This window comes from Dendroctonus ponderosae, unplaced genomic scaffold, assembly GCF_020466585.1.
Source record: "Dendroctonus ponderosae isolate FM_Combo_2020 unplaced genomic scaffold, Dpon_F_20191213v2 Dpon_F_20191213_2, whole genome shotgun sequence".
NCBI classification, from domain to species: domain Eukaryota; kingdom Metazoa; phylum Arthropoda; class Insecta; order Coleoptera; family Curculionidae; genus Dendroctonus; species Dendroctonus ponderosae.
Window position 1 is genome coordinate 15925819 of NW_026018165.1, and position 16641 is coordinate 15942459.

General features: G+C 36.3%; 3 protein-coding genes across 5 annotated transcripts in view; 1 reads left to right on the plus strand and 2 right to left on the minus strand.

Moving 5' to 3' along the window:
* Positions 1 to 213: 213 nt before the first annotated feature.
* On the minus strand, positions 214 to 3513 carry LOC109542187 (N6-adenosine-methyltransferase non-catalytic subunit). Its single transcript, XM_019911305.2, has 7 exons — positions 3309 to 3513; positions 2641 to 2811; positions 2335 to 2435; positions 1530 to 1865; positions 1074 to 1189; positions 854 to 991; positions 214 to 767 (listed from the first exon to the last, which is right to left on the minus strand). Exons 1-7 carry the CDS (start codon positions 3372 to 3374, stop codon positions 514 to 516), a joined length of 1182 nt encoding a protein of 393 aa, XP_019766864.2. The 5' UTR covers positions 3375 to 3513; the 3' UTR covers positions 214 to 513.
* Positions 3514 to 3941: 428 nt separating this feature from the next.
* Positions 3942 to 9350, plus strand: LOC109542189 (DNA-directed RNA polymerase, mitochondrial). The gene is made up of 19 exons (XM_019911307.2): positions 3942 to 4189; positions 4342 to 4446; positions 4600 to 4756; positions 4830 to 5069; positions 5123 to 5417; positions 5478 to 5936; positions 6009 to 6350; positions 6407 to 6675; positions 6734 to 6949; positions 7013 to 7154; positions 7267 to 7467; positions 7533 to 7747; positions 7811 to 7997; positions 8060 to 8224; positions 8278 to 8449; positions 8503 to 8713; positions 8772 to 8943; positions 9007 to 9098; positions 9154 to 9350. The coding sequence occupies exons 1-19, from the start codon at positions 4051 to 4053 to the stop codon at positions 9281 to 9283; spliced, it is 3909 nt and encodes a 1302-aa protein (XP_019766866.2). The 5' UTR covers positions 3942 to 4050; the 3' UTR covers positions 9284 to 9350.
* A 147-nt stretch (positions 9351 to 9497) lies between these two features.
* LOC109542180 (putative polypeptide N-acetylgalactosaminyltransferase 9) overlaps positions 9498 to 16641 on the minus strand; it is a 62723-nt gene continuing 55579 nt past the window's right edge. For all 3 annotated transcript variants that reach the window (XM_019911286.2, XM_019911285.2, XM_048663624.1), the window contains exon 11: positions 9498 to 11218. In XM_019911286.2, the coding sequence (XP_019766845.2) occupies positions 10946 to 11218 (273 nt within the window). In that variant the 3' untranslated portion in view covers positions 9498 to 10945. The remainder of the gene's footprint in view (positions 11219 to 16641) is intronic.

Consider the following 16641-nt stretch of genomic DNA (forward strand, 5'->3'; position numbering starts at 1 on the left):
TTAGTAGACTTAACAGATTTTATTAGTTACTAGTTAGTAGACTTAATGATCTGTAGTCCCTCGTGCCACACTTTAAGAAAGACTGGAGCAACGTCGAAAAAGAGTGCAGAACAAACATTTTTTATTTTCAAATGATTCCGGCTTAAATCGATTATTCCGTGTGCTTATTAAAGCAAAGGGGTATTTGATGGAAACGGTCTAAAATAAAATCAGTTTCAATATAAATGTTTGGTATGTTTATTTCATTTCAACGTAAATAATGTACGAGATACATGGTATTGTAGGAAATCTGCGTGAATTTTTTAACCTAAGCATACACAACATACATACAGAGGTATACAGATACTTGTATCTGTAATACAAGAATATTTGCAATAAAAATGTAATAAAAAATATAGTTATTTTCTTTCCATTTTAAATATATGTACAGGCTGTTACCATATTAATGAACATACCAGCAGTGTATCTTTCGTTTTGATTTCGCTGTACACAAATCTTTCTACCGTAGCTGCTCTATCGACCTCGGCCTCTTCCCCGTTGAAAACTGCCTCTGCCTCTGCCGCTCTGGCTACCCTTTCCTTTAGGAGGCGGACTTTTTGGTCGCAAGGACTCTATTCGCTCGGTACAACCAGTGGTAGTTTGGTCGCTCGAAAAATAATTGGCATATATGTCTGGCACAAAATTTGAATTGGTTAACTCAGGACCAATGGTTAGCCAGCCAGGCCTAATTGTTGAATCTTTGCCGAATAAATGAAGACGCCGTCTACCTAAAAATCAAACCACTTTGTCTTGCAAACCACCAAAAAGGTTTGTTTGCAAGGCAACCATCTATCATAATAATTGAGTTACATACCCAGACAAAAGTGTTCGCTAATGTGAAATATTTCAACTGGTTTATCTAGACTTCCATATTCTGGTTCCTCGGAAATGATCAGGTCAATATCAACGTTGGCGTGGATAAAATCGCCATCGGTTGATCTTCGAACGGTACCTAAAGCATTGTAAAAGTGTTGTACCGTAAAATCAATCCCTCACTGTGTGTTACAAGATTCAAGAGAGAAAAGGAGCAGTACCTTTTATACCCATCAGGCAATGTTCTTTAGTTCTTTGAAACACTGCGCGAGGATCCAAGTTTTTTGAGTGTACTGGATTCTTGATATTCGTTTTTATCCAGCAAATGTCTTCACACCTAAAAGTTTACATAAGGGAATATTTACTTGCAGTCATCGCATTTTAATGAATGAATTACATATAAAACGTTGATGCAACACTTTTAAATTAGATATGGGTCTTCAATTACGTGAGGCCATTTTTCTTCGATCTATTAGAAGCGAATTGGGTTGTTATTACTACCTGCTAACCAGAGCCCTGATATAAAACGTTCGGCTTCCTCAGGATTACTTCAGATATTTTTTTACAAAATTCCAATCTGTTCATAATAAAATCATCCTAATTGGCATTTAAAGTCGAAATAAATGATAAAAAATCAGCGTTAGGAAGATTTTCTCGGCCTCAACGCGACTGCTTACCTTCTAAATCCCCATTTCCGTAGGCATACTCGGCCCATATCCAAACCATCTGAACTTCCGCACCAAAGAAATATAAAACTTCTTTGAGCTGCGATTTCGCCCACGTCCAAATTCATAATCTGATCCCAAGACCAAAATTGCATATTTGTGGCTCCTAAAGTCCTCTGGTACTCTTCTAATGGGGGTTCAATTAAAATAACGTCAAACTTACAGTTCACATTTTTCAGATCGTATGACGCCAAATCACATTTTAAATACATTGGAGGTGTAGCGGTTTGAGCTATTAACTCATCCTTTAAGCGTATTAGTTCTCTCAGCTTCGGGTATTCTTCGAACCTACACAACAAAGATAATTGCATGTATAAAATAAAAGTAAAATAAAAAGTACTTTCATTGTTTTATGTTTCATTAGATATCTAATTATTTTCATAAACTTCTTTGATGCTTTTTAGCCATTATAATAAACAAGCAGCTGGCCCTCAATCATGAAAAAGATTTGACGTATTTGTTTGGCAGAATACAATATAAAACTTAGCTATAAATACGCTGTAACGCTCATAGGTTGGTTAAAAAATATTTGACTGGATGCATGCTTGTCGCTGTACTTTTTGGTCAAGCTTTACACCGATTTTATAGTCTGGTTTGTTTAATCGTACTATATACGTTCATAAGCAAATATGTCAATCGACATATTATGTGGTCATATAAATTATTCGCCAAATCAATAGCATAGAGATTGCAGTGCGAACGTATAACTCTTATTTCAAAAGATTAACTTCTATATCTACTAAGTTAAATAACATACCTGTCAGCCAAACCCACATCTCTGATAAAATTTTGAGGTCTTTGCCCCGTGTCCACAAAATGTTGGCAATAGTCATTGTGTGGATTTGAAGATTGTGTACCCTTCAAAAAACGCAATTAAAAAAATAGTTTAAACATTATCCGTATTCCGTATATAAGGTCGTTTGAAATCGGCAATATTAATTCAACAGCTGCTCTAGCAAGTATACTAAATGGGGCTTTTTTAAGTGTGAACGAGAGAGAGATTTTTAAGAGATCGCCCATCGGACTAGAGGTACAAGAAAGGCAAAACTACTTTTATACATACCTTAAGAAATGTTGACGAATCTCTATAAACCATTTCATCTAAGGAGTCCTTTCCGTAATCATATTGATCAGCTTGACTGCTTGTGCTAGGTTTGTCATGAGACTTTTTCTTTGTTGGGATATCTCCTGTACCCAAAATTTGCCGCAATTCGTCAGCTCCAGAAACTCCCAGCTGCAAAAATTATAGTTTATAGTTTTATACCATGTGGGCTAAACAGTGTCGACAGAATTACCAGTAAAAAAATTAAAGATTACAAGTAGGTGCCCATGTAAGTAAGTACGTCATGCATCGCCAATTTTTGTTTTTTTTTATTTTTACTTAAAATACGCTTAAAATAAAGCAGTTTCAGTAAACAAAGCGTCAACAAAAAAGTGAACAAAACAAAAACATGCGGATGGTCCCTACAGTCATGCTAGAAAACATTTACAAACTTTTTTTTGAAAATTTTCCAAATTTAAGCTAAACTTCTGCTACCAAACTGCACAAAACGTTAAATGTAAATGGTAAACTAAACTAACCCAAACACTCCATTTAGAAAATAGTAAAAAATATATAAAAATATAGAAGCACATGAAAGAAATGCATCTCAGGTCCTATTTTTTCCTGATATTTGATCAGATCAAAACGTATAGTTTAATGGGCTCCTGTAATGTATCCACTATACGTACCGTTTGGGCAAGCAACTGTTTCCTTTTTCGCGATTTTTCACGCAGTTCTTTCAACATATCACCCATTGCTTTGTTTTAAAAAACACACAACTGAAAACTTCTTGGAAAACTATAAACAATAAATGCCACAATGAAACAATGAGGTTAGGAATCCTAGTAGTGTTGCCAACCAGATCCTCGCGAATACAACCAGCCGCAATCGATAGAAGTGACAGGACGTGCCGTATACCATAGAGAAAGTAAAATAACTCTATGCCGTATACCATAGATAAAGACGAGTATACCATAGAGTAAGTAAAATAAGTATATGCTGTATACCTAGACGCTTGTGCCCAGGGCAGCGTTAGTCTCACCCTGCACATTTTGCACTTGTTTTTCTCACTTTTATGAGATGTGTGCAAGAGAGATGCCAACACTTTATGCAATAAATTTTCATTTTTTTCCCGTAAATTTCTCTGAAACTGCTCAAAAATTCTACCTTTTTCAACTTGGAATAATTTTAAAATCAAACTGATCGACCCAACTTAAACTAAAAAATGCAACCAAAAAATCCCGATTCAAACTCACATCAATGTTGTCAGTTCACACCGGCAAAGAAGTAGAAGATATTCTATATTAGACCTCAGTATAACCTCTGGCAGATTCTAAAAGTAACATGGCGAGAGATCATAACATAATAAAAGCAAAGTAGAATAATCTTCTAAAGCTCATCCATATATGTGCAGCTCGGGGCTGAATTGCAATGTATTTGTTATTTAGGCGGAGTACTTCTTGTTTAAATCCTTCCGGGCTGTTGTCATCGCGCAGTTCAAGCGAAAGTAGAAGAGTAAATGTGACCGAAAAAACGTGCCTGTTATATAAATTTTTAAATATCAACTCAGGTAAACTAGCGGGCACTTTGTTGCCCATTTCAACCCGTAGGTATTTCAGTACCCACTACTGGAGCCCTATTAGGATCCCGCAATTCACATTCCTTATACATCTCTGAATCCTTAATCTCCAGGCGGTGTTGACTTAAAGCCCCATTTTTTAGGTCAAGTCAGGCATCAATCTTCTGTTACCAAGACCAGCTTAAACAAACTTGAGAAGAAAAAAAGAAAATCTAAATCTTCTAGAACCTACACTGATGTTCTGATTGGTAAGAAACGCCGTACTGCGGTCTTATTGTAGACACCATTTTTGAACCCCTAAACAATTACCAGTTTAAAACAGGGGTTTCAAAATTGGCAATTCTGCGTTTACTGTAAAGATGGCTTTAATGTTTGCGTGTTAAACACTGTTCATTTTTTAGTAAGCGGGGAGAAGTCGAAATTGAAAAAAGCCAATGTAACTAAACTGACACCGGATGATGTAAATTTACTCACCATCACCGACATTAGACTAAATGAACTGTACAAATTAAGGGCATTTTCTAGACCCACGTTTAGGTATTCACCACATACCTATAGGTAAGTGCATTTCCCACGCCTGCAAAACTGAAAAATATATCAACTATCTGTTCATGCCAATCTTCATTTTCAGTAATCTAGCAGTAGAATGTACCAATTATGAGCGAGAAATCGATCCCTCGCAAACCACATGTGATATTTTCCCGGAATTAGACTGCAACCCCTTACCAAAAGTCACTCCAGATACTACCGAAAATGGCGTTGCTGAACCTGACCTCGATACACCCCAACCTAAGCCAGCAACAGAAGATGCTGTTCAACCCAATATTGACCCAAATGAAGAAGTAGATCATGAAGAACTAGAATTGAAGACGTAAGTTGCTCACTACCTGGCTTAACGATTTTCAAAAATTAACTATTTTTCAGTTTGACTGTAAGGGATTCGCTGCAGCCGGAAGTGATTGAAGACGACAACGAACATATTTCGGAAACCCCTAAGAGAGAACAGCCGGATATAGAAAAATCTCCTAATATATTAAAAAAGCATCGAAGTGCCATCGCATTGAAGACATTGGCCGCCTATTCTGAAGTATGTAATAGCTTGCGAAATCCGCAACGTGGATTGCTTGCTTTGTATTATCAGAACAGCAGAGCAAGAAAAAACTCAGCAGTGGGAATCTCTAGAATGAAGAGTTCTCGGGTCTATTGGGTATTACTCAAGGTACATGTATTAACACCGTTTTCATTTTTACACAAATTACATTATTTTGTTCTGTTATAGGGTTTTGCCAATAAAGGGGACTATGTTAAATTGAAAGAAGTATTAAATATTATGCAGGAAAATAAGGTCGAACTGGATTTGAACTGCTACACCGCAATATTTGAATGCCTAGGACGAAAAAACGTTGAGCAACATTATTTGAAAGACATACGAATTTACGTTAGTGATGCATATAAGAATGGTGTTTCATTTGACGACATAATGAACAAAGGGATTTTCCTGAATGATGAACGTCAGCAAGTGCTAAAGGCGTTTCAAGCTCATAATCCTGCGTATACTCCAACTTACTACAAACCTAAAGTTTGGTATGATAACCATTTGACCAATAATTTGAATGATGATAGTCAACTTAGTTTTGAACCCGCTGCTGCTGAGGGTAGCGGGCATCTAATCAAACGCGAAACTGTAAATAGTTTGATTGAAAATCAGCTTGCATTGGAAGAAAAGGGATACATAACTGTAAGTATTACAAATACTCTTGTAAGTGAGAATGGCTGTCTAGGTAACTTTTCGGTTTTTCATATGATATAGATAAAAAGCATTGAGAACGTAAATACAGCAGGCAACGAGGTGAAATTCTTTCGAACGGCGCTGAATGATCACTACAAAATGTGGGCAGAGACTTCTCAAGCAGCCTTTCATAGAGAGTTGGCAGTTTTAGCTGCTCAAAAGAGTGCTCTTAATTTGGAGCCCTTTTTAAGGTCTGTACCTGTTAAAGATATGGTTGAAATCATAGTACAAGAAGCGACGAAAATTGCCCAGGGATCCGAAACTTATAGTCCAGAGTCGGGCCTTTTGTATAGAATGCTCGGCCAAAAAGTATATGAGAGGTATCAGGTTCTTAGGAAGCAGAAGACTGGTGTATTGACTAAAGTAAGAGTTTTTTTTATTGCGAATGGGGTAAAATCTAATTGCAAAACTTTTTTTAGGCATTAGCGATTCACAAAAAATATTGCTACAATTATGCTGCTTCTCACGTGGAATTGGATGAAGTGCCCCATAAGGAGGTCCGGTCAAATCCCAGAATTCAGTGGCAAGTACTTGCGCATGAAGAGTGCAAAAATAGTGTTACTTTAGATATGGGTCATCAGCCTTGGGTGCCTTCCAGCCTGTTGGCTATTGGGAAGTTTTTGTATCATATCATAATGCACGATTTAAAAATCGACGTCAATTGCCTCAGATCTAATAGTGCTCACAAGTAAGTTGGATTCCCACACTTTCAGCAACAGACTTACCAAACTTGCGTGATTTTTCAGGAACTTTTTACCTGCGTTTTATACAATATTTCGAAGCCAGGGCCGTATAGTAAAAGAGGAGGTCAAGCCACATCCAATATTATCTAAACTATACAAGTCATCTCAGTCCGAAACTCTAACGTTTGCAGCGAACGAAGTTCCCATGCTATGCCCGCCAATTCCGTGGACATCTGTGCATCTTGGAGGATATATTATCTCACCCACTGATATTGCACGGTAATACTGTCGAAGATATTTTAAAGCGCTTGATTGTTTTATTGAATCACGTGCAATTTTCAGGTTGCCTTTTCAGGCATACACTCAACACAAGCGACTGGAACAGGCTGATCCTGTTCAACTGTATCCAAACTTTGATGCCTTAAATCAACTGGCGGCCGTTCCTTGGAAAGTCAATACGAAAGTTTTGGATGTGATATTAGAAGTGAGTTTTTTCCAGATTCTTTTAAACCTGTTAAGCAATTAGCTTGCGACTATTAAGCATTAGCCGTGGCTGCTAGCTATTATGGAATATTCAACTGTTGAAAAATCTGCAGGTATTCCGAAAAGGTGGATCTGCAAAACTGGACGTTCCAGAGCCTCCATCGGCTATAGATCTACCGCCTACACCCACCATCGACGTGAAAAAGGCGGAGAAATATGAAATGTTTAAGCAAAAACTACAACGACGGAGAAAAAAGGCTGAAATGTACTCGTTATGGTGCGATTGTCTTTATAGGCTGTCTTTGGCAAATCATGTAAGTTTCTTTGTTGATTGACTGATAGTTTTTGGACACGCTTAGAGTATGACTTTTCTTTTCAGTTTCGAAATGATGTGTTTTGGCTGCCCCACAACATGGACTTTAGAGGTCGCGTGTATCCAGTACCCCCACACTTAAACCATTTAGGGTCAGATCTGGCCCGGTCAATGCTGGTTTTTGCCGAGTCTAGACCTTTAGGTCCCAAAGGTTTAGATTGGCTAAAGATCCATTTAATCAACTTGACTGGTCTGAAAAAGCGAGACTCGATTCAAGACAGGTAAAAGCACTTCAAAGTGTGTTTTACATAGAATCGCTCTTGATGTTTTTTTGGTTATTTCAGGCTGGATTACGCCAATCAGAAAATGAACTTAATTCTCGATTCGGCAGACAATCCTCTAAACGGCAAAAAATGGTGGAGCGAGTCTGATGAGCCATGGCAAACTTTGGCCTGCTGTATGGAGATTGCAGACGTTGTTAGGTCCGGAATTGATCCAGCTCTTTATAAGTCAAGCTTTCCTGTGCATCAGGTTAGTGCGCTATTTTGTCCTCATAGCGGAGTCTAATATAATTTAATTTCGTTTGTTCTTAGGATGGGAGTTGTAATGGCCTTCAGCATTACGCTGCTTTAGGGAGGGATACTGCTGGAGCCTTTAGTGTGAATTTGACACCGTCTGAGCTCCCTCAGGACGTATACAGTGCGGTGGTAAACCTAGTAGAAAAACAGAGGGCTATAGACGAGGAAAATGGATTAGAAGTGAGTTTTGCGCAAAACAATTAGCTTGAGTTATTTGGTTTTTTCCATTACAGATTGCCAAAACCCTAAATGGGTTTGTGAAGAGGAAGGTCATTAAGCAAACCATAATGACCACAGTTTACGGCGTGACCAGGTTTGGAGCTCGGCTACAGATTGCGAAACAACTAAGAAATATTGACGAATTTCCACAGGAGGCTGTATGGTCCGCTTCCTCTTATCTCACAGGTTAGTGTATTGTGTAAGTAAAATATTCACTTACGCATTGTATTTATTTGCAGGTCGTACATTTGACTCACTTCGAAGTATGTTCACTTCCACCAGAGAAATCCAAGACTGGTTCTCGGAATGCGCCAGGCTGATCTCCGGCGTGGGAGGGTCTCTTGTTGAGTGGGTTACTCCGTTGGGCCTTCCAGTAGTGCAACCTTACATTAAGTATAAAAAACCGCAAATGCCTCCGGGTTTCGACAGTTTTGTGCTTGATCAATTTGAGTGAGTATTACTGACACATTTTGCCTTCGTGGTGGCATTAATTAATTCCTTTTTCAAGCAAACCAAATGTAATGAAGCAAAAGAATGCCTTTCCGCCAAATTTTATCCACTCCTTGGACTCTAGTCATATGATGCTCACATCATTACACTGTGCAAGGGCAGGGATCACGTTCGTTTCGGTACATGATTGTTACTGGACGCATCCCTCCACAATTCATATTATGAACAAGGTAACTTGATTTAAATCCAGGCTGAAATATCTTGGTCTGATAACATTTCTATTTTATTTTCAGATTTGTAGAGAACAGTTTGTCGCTCTTCACTCTGAGCCAATTTTGGAGAAATTGTCTGTATTTCTCTATGATCTTTATGCTTATGATGAATGGTAAGTACTCATATTAAAAAACCCACCGAAGAAACCAGAGCATTTATCTTTTCAGCAATTTAAGCAACGATGGGTCGGTTACAGAGCTCAGCAAGAAAAAGCTCAATAGAGTGCTGAAACGCTTGCCCCAAACTGGCGACTTTGATATAAAAAATGTTTTAAAGTCCATCTACTTTTTCAGCTAGAAAAGTCAACATCCCGCGGTTTTGTTCACTGATTATGTATTAAGCTAAAATAGATTTTTATGTTGTTTATACTGTGTATTAATGAAGAACCTATTTCGGTAAGAGCAAATTATTTATTAAAAAATGTTCAAATATTTGAACACTGCATATTTTTCATAATGGCAGCAACTGCTTTAAGAGTAGATTAGGTATTACTGGTGGTCAGGAAAACACATTTTTACCAACTTAACTGTAATTAACACCTTGTCATTTATATACAGAAAAATTAAGGCACATTATAAAAATACAATACACTGGCCTAAAACCACGACATAAAATATCACTATTTATACTAATTTTTTACAAAATATGCAAACAGTTCAAATAAGACGGCCTTTTTCATGTGACCGTGGAATGATGGCGTGTATTCTATGACTAATTCTATGCAACTAAATACTCCAAATAATAGTCCTGCAAGCTCACGGATTATTGGCACGTTAGAAAAAAATACAATGTTGCATATGTTATTAAAATATTTGATTCTAGAATTGAAAACTTAACTTTTTACCATCGTCTGTTTGAAAACTATTGTAAAATTGCGTTTATAATCCACAAGAAACTTTGCGACTTGCAGCTGTACATTTAATCCAATGTTTCCAGTCATTAAGTATAAAATACAAAAATGATTGAGCCGCATAAACATTCCATTGAGTTCACACTAAACAAAATTAAAGTATATCACATTATAAAGTGACTAAGTTAATTATACTAGATTAACACAGCTATCAAGCTGCTTTAGTACAATTGAGATGTTTTCTTAGTCACTTGGAAAAACCTCTGATTTGCACTAAGAGCAACTAAGAGTTTATAGGAAGTATTTTCGGACAACCATACAATGTTATAAACGAATTCAGAAAAGCACCTTTATTCGAAACATGCTGAACAAGCCGATTATTGAAAATAAATGTAGATATAGTTCCTCAATAGTTAGGATCTGGCGATATGTACAATTTTAATTATAACTTATGTACAAAACGAATTTTATGTTTTTACGATCACTCGTTCTTGAGGCCATAATTAGTGATTATGATATGACTGACCTGCTCTTAATTGTTGGTATTGATATAATTTTTCGTCTCTCACGTTAACCCACATGAATTCCAAGCAGGTCATCGGATGTGGAAAATTAACATTATTAATTAGGCAAGCTCTGATGAGAACACACAACTTTTTCAAATAGGTGCAGTAAACATGTCTAATCACGTAAATACTAGTTAAGTACAGATATTTATATGTATGTATCTATTATATACAACATAACGCAGTCATATGTAAATTGGAATGTAACATCTTGAGCATATTTAATGTTTACTTGAAACATTTCGAGTGTAGATATGTTCTGAATATGTTTTCGTTTACACTGTTAATGTTAGAAAAGTCTTAAAGTTAAGCACTGACCAGACTTGAAATGCATGAGCATAGTTCGTTTTCAATTGAACTGTCTTGTGAAAGTCTCAGTTAATTACCAGCTATTATTCTTTGAACACTTCCACATAAATAAGGGTCGTATTGCAGGCTAGATATGAAAAATACTGTCTGTGTTGCGCACCAAAACAAACCACTTAAAAAATAATCAACTATCTAAATTGGAAAACAAGTCCATTGCTTGGCTTAGTGAAAAAACTAGGCCATTTTCGATCTATCGTAATTCTCCATTTCCCATCTCTGATGAGCCAAATTCGAATTACAATGTTCCATTACGATTTTGGTCTTCGACGCGTTTATCGTCAAACACTTGTCGCTGCTCCCATGCCTCAGAGTCTTTGCTTCAGGATCATACTCCCAGTACTGATTCCCTTTGCTTCCATGGCAAGGGTACAGGATCACTTCGGCTCCGCTGTAGTCCAGACAGCCTTCGTCTCGTCGAATTTCCCCGGTCTTACTATACAGCCAGAACTGGAAAATTGAGGTAATAATTAATTTCTGCTCAAAACACGTAATGCGTCTATGCATACATATTTACACAGTTTTTGTACACGACATTTGAACAACTCTGAAGACTACTAGAATTATTGATTAAAGTTTGCCAATTCAATTTAGCATGGACAATTCTCAACTGGAAATAATAGAAACGTTACATGCAAATTGGAATGCGGCTTATTGCATTAGCGGGTACTTAATCAACTTTCAATTTAAATTCACGAATTCATCGTTTGAAGCTGTGCGCTTTAATAAGTACGCGAACTAATCATTAATTTAATTCGTTTTGGCGAAAATATTGAAATGTTTTATATCCACAAATGAACCGTTTGTGTGTGATTGTCGGTTTCAATTTGACTTGCACTATTTTATGAACTTGTAACTTTAGTGTACAATCAGTTAAAACACCGAGTAACCTGCATGGTGCAATTGCAGGGATTATATCTGTGAATTATTTGCGCATCAAGTGCAAACTGTTCGAGCCGGACAACATTTATCAGCTAAATAGATTAGGAACTGATCAGTATCCTGTTAATGGAGAGGCAATTAAGTCCAATTACGTTAATAATGCATTGCGAGATAGTGACATTGTTAGTTGCAGTTTCGTCCTCTGATGCCCTAGATTGGTTTATTATTTAAATAGCAAAATATGTAGCAATATTATAGGAATGTTTGATACGACTTAACGTGAGAAAATTAACTTGAAACTGGAGTTTTTTCTGCCTTTTAAGCCGTCGTAGAAATGTAAACACGACTAGCTTGCAATCCTCAACCACTTTTAAATAATTTTCCACGACGGCCTAAACCCGTGAAAAACCCACCAAAAAAATCAGTTTCCCGTTCTTAAAGCACTAATTTATGAACATTTCACGACAATGCGAACCGCAAACTTATAGAGCTTTTTTCAAAATCTCGCCTTAAGTCAACTAAGCATAATTTCTCTCAATGATAAGGTAAACCCGTGTGTTTCTTTCGGCTTTATGAGAAATTTGCAGCTTTTTTTACTTTTATTGGGGATAACAAAATTTGAAAAGCTTTCCGAACAGGAAGCTTTAAATTGAAAGCTTATTGTCCAAAACTCATGAAAACTTCAGTCCTAAAACTAAGTCGGTGAAACACGAAGAATTTTTGTAACGCATTTTTGTCATAACACTAGCACAAAGCAAAACAAATTTTCTTTTATTTCCCGGTTTTTAGTCACTGATTTTTGTAAACGTAAGTATTTTTTGTAAAACTTTTCTAAAACTGATTCGGTGACACTCGTAGCACTTTTAGAACGCATGTTTGTTTGAACAAGAGTTTAAAGAGAAAATCTTCTGCGTTTCTCGTTTTAAGGCACAAATTTTTGAAACTCACGACAATGCGAAACGCAAACTTCAACAGTTTTTTTTTCTAAAATTCTCCAAAAGTCAGCTAAGTATAATTTCTTGGAGAAACTTCTCTCAACGATAAGGCAAACCAGTCTGTTTCTGTCTCTTGTGTGAGAAATTTGCGGATATTTTTAGTTTTGGAGAAAATAAAATTTTAAAAATTTTCTGCTGATGAAGCTCTAAATTTAAAGGTCATTTTCCAAATTTGATTAAAACTCTAGTTCGAAAACTGATTCAGTGAAACTCGTAGCACTTTTAGAACGCACGTTTGTTTGAACAMGAGTKTAAAGAGAAAATCTCCTKCGTTTCTCGTTTTTAAGGCACAAATTTTTGAAAATTTCACGACAATGCGAAACGCAAACTTGAAGCGTTTTTTTCTWAAATTCGCCMAAAGTCAGCTAAGCATAATTTCTGGGAGRAACTTCTCTCAACGATAAGGCAAACCAGTCTGTTTCTTTCTGCTGTGTGAGAAATTTGCGGATATTTTTAGTTTTGGAGAAAATAAAATTTGAAAAATTTTCTGCTGATAAAGCTCTAAATTTAAAGGTCATTTTTCAAATTTGATTAAAACTCTAGTTCGTAAACTGATTAAGTGAAACTCGTAGCACTTTTAGAACGCACGTTTGTTTGAACAAGAGTGTAAAGAGAAAATCTCCTGCGTTTCTCGTTTTTAAGGCACACATTCTTGAAAATTTCGCGACAATGCGAAACGCAAACTTGAACAGTTTTTTGCTAAAATTCGCCAAAAATTTGATTAAAACTTTAGTTCTAAAACTGATTAAGTGAAAGTCGTAGCACTTTTAGAATGCACGTTTGTTTGGACAAGAGCGTAAAGAGAAAATCTCCTGCGTTTCTCGTTTTTAAGACACTATTTCCTGAAAATATCATGACAACATTAAAGTCATTTAAAAAAATTCATCAAAAATCAACTAAGCTCAATTTCTTGGACAAACGCCTCACAACGCTAAAGCAAACCAGTTTGTGTTGGCATTATGTGCAATTTGCAGCTATTTTTAGTGTTTGAGATAAAAAAAAATAAATTTTTTCTGCAGAAAAAAGTCTAAAATTCAAAGCTCATTTTCCAAAATTCGAAAACCCAAAAACTTTAGTCTTCCCTAATAATAAACACACCTGATGCATAGGATTTTACTGGGTTTAAACCGCTGACTAATGTGGTGAACACAAACTACAAAAAATCCGCAATCCAAAAAAAACCTCACTTCATTTGCAGTTAAATCGGATTGCGTAATAGCTAAAACAACATGAGAATATTATTTCGATTAAAATCCTCATTTCGGTTCAGAGGCTTTATTTTCAACGCCCGTGTCAGGGAATATTCGATATCAATGAGCACACAGATAGTGAATTAAATAAGCCACTAATATAATTGATGAAATGTTGCTATATGCGGAATCATGCATGTGATGTCGGCAAGAGCAAAAAAAATGAGGCATTAGGAGACTTTGTAATTTACTTGCAATAACGCGAGTTAACGGTTCATAGACCGATTTACTCAACAATTATTATTCGGAACGGGTAAATTTTTATTCGGGATTTCAAGTGGCCTTACCACTCGTTAGAAACTCTGCACATACAAAAGAGTTCCTGGTAAGAGGGCCATTATCGATGTCTTATTTACGTCATTACAATTGCAAATCCCCTCAAGTAAGACGTTTCTTCCTTTGCGATGCCTTTAAGCTTCAGACTATTGTTCGTCGATCCAGCCACTGGGGACCCAGGATAAAGGTATTTCCCGATATGGGTTTGCCTTTGAAACGCCAAGCCATGGTTGTTCTTTTGTGTGGCTCACAGGTAAAAAACACTTTTTTATTTTGGCCCCTTTCACTGTATCCAGATAAAGGAATCTTCTGTTGTTAGCCATATCGATGATGTTGAGTGTTTTTTTTTTAAATTGGATTAGATCAATCACCCTTTGCTGGTTACCTTTTAGTGTTTGTTGGAAAACACGTTTTCTTGTTGCTCTTTTTTTAACTAGGGCTTGGAACATCAGTCTTCAATTTTCAAAGAGGATTTCAGTTACTATTTAGAGATGAATTGGTATTTTTCTGGATTTCATCAGACTGAATAATTCTGAACAAGCAGCCACTCCGCATTGGAAAGTTTGCGAAAAGTTCGGGATTTCTTGCTAAAGTCGTCAATTCAAAGTTCCCAGTAGCTTGAGCCTGCTAATGACGTTTAATTTAAATCTCATTTTTGCAGATGTTGATGCAGTCCATTGTGAAATTTCGCCTCAAAGCCAGCGAAAATTGCAACTTTTCCAACAATAATTTACATGTCCCCATTTGCTTTATTAATAATATGCAGCCAATTATCGTACAGCAGAAAATACATAACTGCAATAATATAAGTAACAAATTGAATTTAAATCCAATGTAGTGGATAATTGAAATTATTTAGTCCGGACGGATTTAAACGACGGCGAAATAAATAATCATCAAAGTAGCAAAGTTTAATTCATGCCGGCTGAGCTTCATCAATATAGTTAGTTTTAATGGTTTTGTCAAATACTGACGAATTCAATTGGCGGCGCTAAAAATAATGGAAAACGTGAAAACCCTGATGATTTTGCGTGTTTTTAATATTTAACACGATATGTTTTAATCATTTTCACCCGCAACTTTGATGCGCCAGTCGATTTGCTGCTTTCCCGAAATATCCGGCCCATTTGTAAATAGCCAACAAAATCGGCAAAACACTAGCGAAATTGACTATCATTTCATTCATTTCTATTTTGCAAGATTAAATAACCAGTCAATAAATGATTTACACATGTAGATGTTGTTCGAAAAAACTCGACAATGGTGGGATCGTGAACAAATTGCATTTTTAATTAAAAAAAAAAACACCAGAACAGTATACAAAATATTTTATCTAAATTATTTGTGACTAAGTTTATCTGGTGAAAATCAATTTGGCGCACATTTTACGGGTGATAAAGTGATAAAAACCGTTCTCATTGTTCATAATGTGCCTTAACAGCGAGATTAGGCGCCCTTAAGCTTGTTCGCAAGCTCTTCAAATAATGGCATTTTCCAAAAAAGTGAATTACATCAAAGCAATGAAACAAGTACTGAGCAACTGAGGTATAGCGAAATAGTTTCTACTAGAGTTTAAACAGCGGCTTTATTGCGGGCAAAGCCAGTTTAAAAAATGCTTCTTTGTGGCTCTCAGAAAATGTCGCGCTTAAAGTGAAATTAATTTTTCCAGTCTCTTATTGCATGCGCTTGCATTTTTCCAGTTTTCTTCAGGTTTTTTTATACTTTTTTAAACGAAAAAAACGAAATTGATTAAAACCCACCCCCATCACCGTTTGATTGCGTAGTAAACTCGCTTCAACTATAAGAAGGACGACATAAAAAAATCAGCCGGAGAAAGTAAAACGTTAAAAGTAGCAAATAAAATCCCCTCGAAAAGTGCGAAACTAGTTCATATTCATGAATATACGGGACATCGGTCAAATAAACCAAACAAATGAAAAAGTATATGAATAATTCATTTCGATGCCGCATACTCTGCCAGAGCGGCTCAATAACACTGAAATAAAATCGCGATAATTTTTTCATTACAGATTTGGGACAAAAGCGGCCAGCAATTTCGACAACCATTATCGTGATATTAACGCGGTTGCATTTAAATGATCAAAAAGTGAAATTGTTTTTATTTCGATTCGTTGAGTTTTGAGCAAATAAACAGAATAAACAAAGTAAACGAAAATAGCCAATAAAAATGAGGAAGAATATTGTAAGAAGAGGGCACGCAGCAAATCAATATCTAGAGCACAAAATGAAGAGAAATAAATCCTGTAAGGCGCAAAGAAAGTTCCCGAGGACATGCGCTAATAAACTACCAACTTGCATGATGTACTTTAAACGGCTGCTTCCTTGGAAGGGCATCAATGATAAACATTTGTTGCACCTGTTTTGAGACACTCTGTATATATTAATTATAATCCAAATCAAATCTATTCCTGGGTTTCAGTCATTTATTGTCTTTATTTATTAATCAAAA